The sequence below is a fragment of the Ursus americanus genome, chromosome 6 (assembly GCF_024610735.1).
Source record: "Ursus americanus isolate L20-20 chromosome 6, mUrsAme1.1.p, whole genome shotgun sequence".
Lineage (NCBI taxonomy): Eukaryota > Metazoa > Chordata > Mammalia > Carnivora > Ursidae > Ursus > Ursus americanus.
In genome coordinates, this window is record NC_142132.1 from 25,573,898 (window position 1) to 25,583,552 (window position 9,655).

General features: G+C 50.2%; 1 protein-coding gene across 2 annotated transcripts; it reads left to right on the top strand.

Annotated features, from left to right (window-relative positions):
* The first annotated feature begins 2,981 nt into the window (after positions 1-2,981).
* Positions 2,982-8,894, top strand: CYP17A1 (cytochrome P450 family 17 subfamily A member 1). Of its 2 annotated transcripts, XM_045803007.2 has the most exons (8): positions 2,983-3,340; positions 4,725-4,863; positions 5,063-5,292; positions 5,954-6,040; positions 6,399-6,614; positions 6,936-7,105; positions 7,670-7,773; positions 8,270-8,894. In XM_045803007.2, exons 1-8 carry the CDS (start codon positions 3,044-3,046, stop codon positions 8,551-8,553), a joined length of 1,527 nt encoding a protein of 508 aa, XP_045658963.1. In that variant the 5' UTR covers positions 2,983-3,043; the 3' UTR covers positions 8,554-8,894. The 2 variants fall into 2 exon arrangements, with proteins under 2 accessions (XP_087718876.1, XP_045658963.1); XM_087862750.1 differs by lacking the exon at positions 6,399-6,614 and having other exon boundaries at positions 2,982-3,340.
* The last annotated feature ends 761 nt before the right edge of the window (positions 8,895-9,655 follow it).

Here is a 9,655-nt window from a genome sequence, read left to right on the forward strand (position 1 = left end):
TGAAGCAACAATTTTTTCTAAAATTTCCATTTCTTGTTCATAATCGGGGTGTAACAGAGAATCACCTCAGCATTCACTTCGGGAATAGAAAGTACCCATTCATATTTCTTTACCGGCTGGTTGACTCCCCTTGGCCTCTGCCTGGATCACAGGACTCAGGCCTCTTCTTGCCCGGCCTGTCAAACTTTACACAAGAGCTCCTCATCCAGCCTACCCCAGCACTGATACCAGACTCACCCCCAAACACACCAGTGTCTCCTGCCACTGAACTTTCAGGGGTTCCTCCACCCTCCATAGCCTTCCATTTGGGGCTCCAGAGCCTGATTTTATGTGCCTGTCCAGCAGGCCTCTTTCATGGCTGCAGGCAGAACTGTCACCATCCCACCCCCTCCAGGCTCAGCATAGTCCACTCGGCAGCACTCCCTTCTAGCAGGGCCCTTTCTCCCCATTCCCCATGCCTCTACCTAGCAGTCCTCATTCTCTTTCAAGGCCTAGCTCAAATCTCCTTTCTTTCATGAAGGCTTCTCTGACCACCCTGGCCCATACCTCCAACCCAAATGGCCCTAAAAGTTTGAACCACAGGGTGCCCGAGTGGCTCAATCGATTAAGCGTCTGCCATGGTCATGGTCCCAGGGTCCTGGAGTTGAGCCCCACATCAGGCTCCCTGCTCAGCGGGGAGTCTTTTTCTCCCCCTCCTTCCTGCTTGTGCTCTCTCTCTCTCGCTATCTCTGTCTCTCTCAAATAAATAAAATATTTTTTTAAAAGTCTGAACTACATTTGAACATTTTTTAAAAGATTTTGTTTATTTATTTGAGAGAGAGAAAGAGAACAGAAGCAGGGTGAGCAGCAGAGGGAGAGGGAGAAGCGGGCTCCCAGCTCAGCGTTTGAGGCTCGATCCCAGGACCCTGGGATCATGACCTGAGCCGAAGGCAGAAACTTCACTGACTGAGCCACCCAGGCGCCCCACATTTGAACATTTGGAGTAAGGGGCAACCAGGCAGTCTAGATTACAAGGCCTTGCTGGTTCACCTTCGTGAAGAGGTCCCCTACCTGCTGCCTTCCTGATTCATTCCAGCAACCCCTACCCCAGTCTGTACTACTCAAAGTACAGACACGGGCAGACCAGCCCCAAAGACTGGCAGAAATTCTATCTTCCACCTTTGTGAGTCTCACTCAGTGGGTCCTAATGCCTGTCTGAGGACCCGCCTCTTCTGTGATGACTGACACCTGGGATGTCTGCCTCCTTGGAGCTGTGGCTTCGCCTGGTGATTTCAAATTGTTGATCAATACTGATGGAGACACTGAAGGTTTCCAGCAGAATTTGAGACCTTTGTCTGTCAGGAAGATCCACTAATAAGAGCTCAGAGAAACCAGGAAGGCCGTTTTGTTATAATGATGATAAGCATAAATAAGAGATGAGCACTTACTCCCTGCCAGGCAGCGCCTCCACGCATGATCTCACTGAGTCACGACAACCCCCAGAAGTACATAAATATAATGCAATATTTGCATTCTTATTTCCATGTTACAGAGGAGGAAACTGAAACTTAATTCATGAACATAAACTTAAGTTGATATAAAATGATCATATGACCTAGCAATTCCACTTCCCAGTATACCGCCCAAAGAATTGAAAACTGGGACTCAAACAGACACTTGCACACACATGTTCATAGCAGCATTTTTTTTTTACAAGAGCCAAAAGGGGAAAACAACGTAAGTGTCCATCAACTGATGAATGAATCAACAAGAGGCAATATATCCGTATAATGGAATATCACTCAGTCATAAAAAGCAACAGAGTTCTGATACAACATGGATGAACCTGGCTAGGTGAAAGAAGCCAGACACACAAAAAACAATATTGCAAGATTCCACTTACGTGAAATAGGCATATTCATAGAGACAAAGTAGATTAGATGCTGCGGGGGGGGGGGGGGCGGAGATGGGGAGTTATTTCCTAACGGGTAGTTTCTGTTTGGGTATGAGAAAGTTTTGGAAGTAGATAGTGGTGATGGCCATACCACATTGTGAGTATATTTAATGCTACTGAATTGTACACTTAAGACGGTTAAAATGGGGGGGCTCCTGGCTGGCTCAGTCAGTGAGCATGCAACTCTTGATCTTGGGGTTGTGAGTTCAAGCCACATGTTGGGCATAGAGCTTACTTTAAAGATTTTTTTAAATTAAAATGGTTAAAATGGTCAATTTTATGTGACATATATATGTATATATATTATTTTATATTATAAAATATATTACACATTATTATATGTGACTATATTATTTAATATTTATATATAATTATATTTTATCATTTATATTGCATTATATTTATGTATGTTTATAATATTATTTATTATTAATATTATATATATATAATTTTTTAAAGTTATATTGGGTTTCACAGTACATGCCCAGTGTGGAGCCCAAAGTGGGGCTCAAACTTATGACTCTGAGATCAAGACCTGAGCTGAGATGGAGTCGGAAACGCTTAACTGACTGGGCCACCCAGGCGCCCCCTTGCTGTCACTATCTCATGTGACCTTATACAAGACTGACCTTTGAAGGCATCACATTCTTTGGCTGTTAAATAAGACTGGATGAAACATCTTTGACAGTCCCTGCTGGTTGTAACCCTCCTGACAAGATCATCTATTCATGGATTTTGATTTTACAGTGTGGAAAGTCCCAAGCCTTGATTCCTGACCCAGATACCATTTGCTTCTGGCACACTCTGTGGACATTGATGAATGGGGAGCTCCAGGGAGGGAGGACCAGCTGTCTTCCCCTTACCTAGCCCCCCTCAGGGGTTTGTCCTGGAGCTGAGCCAGCCCTTGAGGAGGGCTCCACTCCTTCTTCCTCTCTTGATTCTGAGAGAGGTCCTGGCTGTGCTCCAGGATAAATTTCCACAAGGCAAGAGATAACACAGAGCCAAGGTGAAGATCAGGGCAGCCCTTAAAAAGGACTCCTTGCTCCCTAGAGTTGGCTGCTGTTCTTCCACTCCATAGTTGTCTGTCCTGCTTGCCGGCACCCGGCCACCATGTGGGAGCTCTTGGCTTTCTTGCTGTTCACCCTCGCCTATTTCTTATGGCCCAAGCCAAAGTGCATCAGTGCCAAGTATCCCAAGAGCCTCCCATCCCTGCCCTTGGTAGGCAGCCTGCCATTCCTGCCCAGAGGTGGCCATCAGCACGTGAACTTCTTCAAGCTGCAGGAAAAATACGGCCCCATCTATTCCCTTCGTATGGGTACCAAGACTACAGTGATGGTCGGCCACCACCAGCTGGCCAAGGAGGTGCTTGTCAAGAAGGGCAAGGAATTCTCTGGGCGGCCCCAAGTGGTAAGCAGCACCCACTATCTCTCCTTTCTCACCAGCTCGGGGGGGGGGGGGGCGGTTGCAGTTTGTCAGCCAAGACCATGCCTGGAATGACCCTTCCAGCTCCTGTAATTCTTCCTAAAACAGACTAACAGGACCGGGGGTGGGGATTTGACCCCTCGGACCCCACCCAGCCTCTAAACTAGGCAGGAAGAATCAAAGGAAGACTTCATTTTCTGGGCTGTCATCTCTCCTGGAACTGGTTGATGTGCTCTCTGAGTCTTGCTTCCCTAATTAACTGAGGTACTCTACGCAAAGCCCTTAGCCCACGGCCCAGCCGCTGTAAGTACTCCATAAATAGCCTTTAGGAGTGCTACTCTTCATATGGCAAATGGGACTAAAATGACTACTGTCTTCTATGGGAAGGTGTGAGAGCGTAGTACCCTGGCTTTTGGAGGGCAGGGATTGCTGTTTCTCTGGAGCTGTCCCCGGCTGCTCGGGCTCACAGGAAGGCTGACACATGGTGGCATCTCAAGGATGCTGATGATCTATCCTGCCAAGCCTTCTGTAAAGCTCCTGGGGGAGGAGAGAAGCTAGACGTCTGGGAATACTGCCAACACCCCATCCCAGCATCTTGCTACTGAGTACCCCCTTGAACACCCCAGGCAGGACCCCCCAGTCACTTACCTCTGATCAGGCCAAGGTTGATTCATTTTTCCTTGGACACGTCAGCTAGGTCTGCTGGCCAACAGCCTCACTCTCAACCCTCCTGAGCAAAGAGGAAGGAGGAGGCTAGTCAGATGGAGCTTGCAGCCCACAGGATGTAAGAGAGAAGGCTTTGAAGTCTGATGCTTTGAAGTCGCTCTGGGAAGAGGTGGCTTGGCCAAGTCCAGATTGCATTTTCCAGGTGGGGCCTTATGGTGGGCATGCAGCCTTGCAATGGAAGGGCAGAAAGATGAGCAGCTGCTACACCTGCAGCACCCCCCAGAGGGCCCAGGGAAAGGCAGACATCTGGGCAGTCCTGTCCCTCCAAGCCCACCTGCTCCTGCCCCCAGGACAGGCACCATTCAGAGAGCTTATCCCATCTGCGGCTGCCTTCCCCTGGTCAGAAACTGGTAAGAGAGGCCCAGAGGTCACCCTGTCATTGAATTGAACCCCAGAACCCTTGCATTCTCATCTAGGGTCCCTTTTTTCTCCTTAGTCTGTCTCTCTGATAGAATTGGGAGTAAGGGGATCTCGGGCCCTGCCCTACGAAGGCCTAACGGTCACGGCAGAGTAGAGCAAGGGTGTCCCACATGGGTGTCATCATGGAAGGTACCTGCCTTCTCCCTCAGGAAGGGTGCAGGAGGCCCAGGGCAAGGGTGGGTCATTGATTTCTGATTCTTACAGCCTTTCCTGCTCTCCAAAGGTGACTCTGGACATCCTGTCTGACAACCAAAAGGGCATCGCCTTCGCAGACCATGGTGCCAACTGGCAGCTGCATAGGAAGCTGGTACTGGCCACCTTTGCCCTGTTCAAGGATGGCAACCAGAGGCTAGAGAAGATCAGTGAGTGCTGGCCAGTCCCTGGGGCTGCTGGAGGGAGAAGGGGCTGGGGAAAGGGACAATGGAAGGCTCAAGCTGGTGCTTTCTTGGCTGCTGCTGCCATCTAGTGGCCATCTGCTCCATGTCCCTGGCTAAGATGGAACTGGGAAGGAGGGAGGGTGCTGCTTAACTCCCCATTGTCTTGCCCCCTCTCTCCTCCCAGTTTGTCAGGAAAACAGTTTATTGTGTGATTTCCTGGCCACCCAGAATGGACAGTCCATAGATTTGTCCTTGCCTCTCTTCCTGGCGGTGACCAACATAATCTGCTTGATCTGCTTCAACTCCTCTTACAAGAACGGAGATCCTGCTCTGAAGATCATAAAGAATTATAATGAAGGCATCTTGGACTCTTTGGGAACCGATAATATGGCAGACATATTCCCCGGGTTGAAGGTGAGGATGAGGCAGGCCCCACCTTCAGATTCCAGCAATCCCTGTCCCCAGTTCTTCTTACTGCCCAGCTCCAGACCCACTGATTTCCTGACCACCTCAGCCACAGTGAGCTCTGCCTCCTCTCTTTTTAAAACCTTGCCACTTCTCTACAAAAATAGGTTTAGCTTTTAACTATGAATTTTTAATACTCATAATAATGGCTCTCATTTATTTACCAATTGCCATATGCCCACTATTAAGCACTCCACATGCATTAATCATGTTATTCCCCTTAAAGGTTGGTTCTATTATCCCCAGACAGAGGAGAATACAGGCTTAGAGAAGTTAAGGAACTTGCTCCAGGCTTCAGACTCAAGTCTATCTTACTGCTAAGGGCTGGGCACACAGCAGAGTCGACCCTCCATCGGTGCCTGATGTTTGATTTAATGGAGAAGGGGAGGTGGAGACGCTCTCTTTCCCCTTATTTGGAGTTGTCCTAGTTGTCATTAATAATCCCATTCTGTGTCTCCATCTTGACTTCCATTTTGGCTGAACGTCTGGGTTAGAGTGGAAACTCTCCAGAGACCGAAAGCTAGGATCTGTCTCCATCCAGGTAGGATTCTGGTAGCTGGAGAAACAAAACAGAAGATGGATGGCTTTGACACTTATTTCCACTTTTCAGATTTTCCCCAACAAAACCGTTGAAAAATTGAAGAATTGTGTTAAAATGCGAGATGAACTGCTGAATGAAATCCTTGAAAAACATAAGGTAGGTGATGGAGCAGAGGAGACCGTGAGTTAGGTTGGAGTGTCATGAAAACAGGGCTGGGGTCCATTTTGGACACTGGAGTATTGCCTGGCACACAGTAGGTGTTCAACCAAAAATGACTTAACTAATGAATAGGGATGAGGAAGTAAGGAATTGTGGAGGATCCAAGAAGGGACCCACCCACTCCCAAAATTTAAAGAGAGCCCTCCTACCTCCACAAGCTCATAGGTCCTGCCTAGTCTCAGTCCCTCACTTCCAGATGGAAGAAGCCTTTGCATCTCCAGTCTGGGATGAAGTATGGCAGGGTATTGCACATGGGGCTCTTCCTTAACACTGTCTCCCAACCTCACCCAACCAGGAGAACTTCAGCAGCGACTCTATCACCAGCCTGCTGGACGTACTGATCCAAGCCAGGATGAACTCAGGCAATAACAATGCTGCCTCAGACCGGGATGCAAAACTGCTTTCAGATAAACATATTCTCACCACCATAGGGGACATCTTTGGGGCCGGTGTAGAGACCACCACGTCTGTAGTGAAGTGGACTGTGGCCTTCCTGCTACACAATCCTCAGGTGGGCTTCTCCTTACTCCGGTCTTCCCAGCCACTCTTCACCCCAGCCAGATCCACCTGTGGCCCCAGAAAGAGGGAGAAGTAATGGCCTCTGCCCCTCCATGCAAGGTAGCTGGGCTGCCCCACTCCTAATCCAAGCAGTAGTTGGCTTTGGCCCTAGGGTGGAGCTGCCCCATCTTTTGGAAACAAAGCCTGGACTGCAAAGCCACCACTGGGAAGAGTCTGAGCCAGCTCTTCTGAATGTAACAATAGGATTCTTCTAAGCCCATGCTTCTCCTGGGCTTAAGCACGTTGGTCACATCTACCCTGCTCTGGCCCTCAGTTGCAGAAGAAGATCCAGGAGGAGATTGACCAGAATGTAGGTTTTGGCCGTACACCAAATATGAGTGACCGGAACCAACTCATCTGGTTAGAGGCCACCATCCGAGAGGTGCTTCGCATCAGGCCTGTGGCCCCTACGCTCATCCCCCACAAGGCTATCGTTGATTCCAGGTACACCTGCCCTCCCAACAGCACAGCACTGCTTTCCAGCCCACCTGGTCCCTTCTCTGCCGCACCACCCCTCCACTTGCTGGTCAATTTATACTCAACCATTGACCATCAGTCATCCTACCCGTGACCCTCCTGATCAATATATCTGTCACCACTAACACCTACTGACGAATCCACAGATCTAAGTGACCTCCCTCAGAAACTGTCTGCTGCTCTGGAGACATACAGTCTGAATGGAAGACCAAGTGCTCTATGCTCCTACCCAATCCAATAGCCACAACATACACACACACGCGTGCGCACGCCCCAAATGCACACCCACGTGCCCCAACAGACATGAATGTCCATGCACACAAGTGCTGACACGTAAGAGCTAGCGAGGAAGAGGCCTGGAGAAGGGCTGGATTCACTTCGAGCTGGTAGAAGCTGAGGAAAAGATGAGGGAGTGGGCATGAGGATGTATAGGGCTTTTTCCCCAGGATGGGCGATTGTGGAGGTGTGGGGCTGAGCAGTTTGGGGAGGACAATATCTTAGACTCCCCTTTCCTCTCCCTCTTTGGGGCAGCATTGGCGAGTTTGCCATCGACAAGGGCACAAGTGTTATCATCAATTTGTGGGCACTGCATCATAATGAGAAGGAGTGGCACCGGCCCGACCAGTTCATGCCAGGTGAGTCCCTGTTCTGTCCTGCTCCCAAGCCACACAGCCAGCCTAGCCTCCGTGCTCCAGCATTCCAGCCTTGTGTTCCCTCTGCTAAGCTTCCTACTAGAAAACTCCTGGCTCCAACTACATGAACCTGTTGACAGCCCCATTCTACCCTAGATTTACCCAAACTCTTCACAGCTGGGTTTCTCACTTTCTCCTTCTGCCAACTGCAAATGTCCTCTAAGAAGCCCTGTAGGTATATGGCTCCCATGAAGTCAGGTCCTCAATATTGCCTCCTTCCCATCCTTCCTGAATATTGCATTTCTTCGGGGTGAATAAGGGCTACCTGAGAGCTGGGCTGTATCTCTCCTCAGGCTAGGGTTCCCCCAGGTGAGGCTGTCCACCTCCTCAGACCAGGGCTCCCCGGGCAGGGCCACACCTCCCCCTCAGTCAGGGCAGAGCCATTCCTCTACTTAGTCCTGCCCTGGCGCTGGCTGACACCCCCCCCCCATGTCCACAGAGCGCTTCTTGGACCCCACGAAGAGTCAGCTCATCTCTCCATCACTAAGTTACCTGCCCTTCGGAGCAGGACCCCGCTCTTGCCTGGGTGAGATCCTGGCCCGCCAGGAGCTCTTCCTCTTCATGGCCTGGTTGCTGCAGAGGTTCGACCTGGAGGTCCCGGATGACGGGCAGATGCCTTCCCTGGAGGGCAACCCCAAGTTGGTCTTTTTGATCGAGCCTTTCAAAGTGAAGATCAAGGTGCGCCAGGCCTGGAGGGAGGCCCAGGCTGAGAGTAGCACCTAGAGGCTGACCTAGCATGCCCTGCCTCCACCCTGTGTGGTCCCGCAGCACAGAATTAGAGGTTTGACTCTGCGGCCCCCTGCCTTTCCCCCCTCCTCCTGGCCCACACTGCCTTCTTTTCCAGCCTGCCGTCCCTGGTAGTGATATGCATAAACCAAACAGTTCTTCTTCCTGGTCTCCGAGCAGTTCACTCATTTGTTCCTTTGTTCACTCATTCTTCACAACAAATATTTATTGAGTACCTGCTATGTGCCAGTCACTATCCCTGGACACTCAAGCTCCCTGATTTCGTGAAGCTTACATTCTAGTGAGGACTGACAAATAAACATTGCAGAGACTCCTAAGTGCTTTGAAGTCAATTTTCCTGGGTGTTGGTGATGTGAGGAGAGAACTGCAGAAGTGGAGGGCAGCCACTGTAAGCGAGTGGTTGGGAAGGTGTAAAGACGTGGGGGGAAGCACCCCACGCTGAGGGAGCAGCAGGTGGTAAGTTCTGGAGGTGGGCGATGTTGGTGTGGCAAGAGCGGAGCAAATGAAAGGGGAGAGCAGTTCCTGATGAAGTCAGATTGGAGACTGGGGCCAGGCCCCATGGAGCCTTTGTAAGTAGCAGGAAGGGTGTAGGTGTTTATTCCTAGTATGACAGGAAGTCACTGGGTGGTGGGGCGGGGAGAGGGGGTAAACATGTAAGCGGGAAGGTCTGGTTTGTTTTTGTTTTGTTTTGTTTTTGAGAGGGAGGGAGGGAGGAGGAAAGAAAGAGAGAGAGGATGCATGTGGAGGAGCAGAGGGAGAGGGAGAGAGAAAATCTTGAGAAGGCTCCACACCCAGCATGGAGCCTGACTTGGGGCTCGATCTCACAACCCTGAGATCACGGCCTGAGTCAAAATCGAGAGTCAAACGTTTAACTGACTGAGCCACCCAGAAGCCCCTGGTTTGTATTTTTAAGACCACACTGGTTGCTGAGTAGAGATTGGTCTGAGAGGGATGAGAGCTGGGGCAGGGAGGACGTGGCTGTGCTGGTCCGGGAGAGTGAGGTCACGGTGGCTTAGCCCCTGGCCATAGCCGTGGAGACAGTGAGAAATGGTGGAATTGTTTATATTTTGAAAGTGGA

Bases quoted from the DNA above. Each gene is read 5' to 3' on its own strand.
- CYP17A1 (XM_045803007.2), top strand. From the start codon at position 3,044: ATGTGGGAGCTCTTGGCTTTCTTGCTGTTCACCCTCGCCTATTTCTTA. The intron at 4,864-5,062 runs GTGAGTGCTGGC...CTCTCCTCCCAG, and splicing joins CCAGAGGCTAGAGAAGATCA to TTTGTCAGGAAAACAGTTTA. The intron at 7,106-7,669 runs GTACACCTGCCC...TCTTTGGGGCAG, and splicing joins AAGGCTATCGTTGATTCCAG to CATTGGCGAGTTTGCCATCG.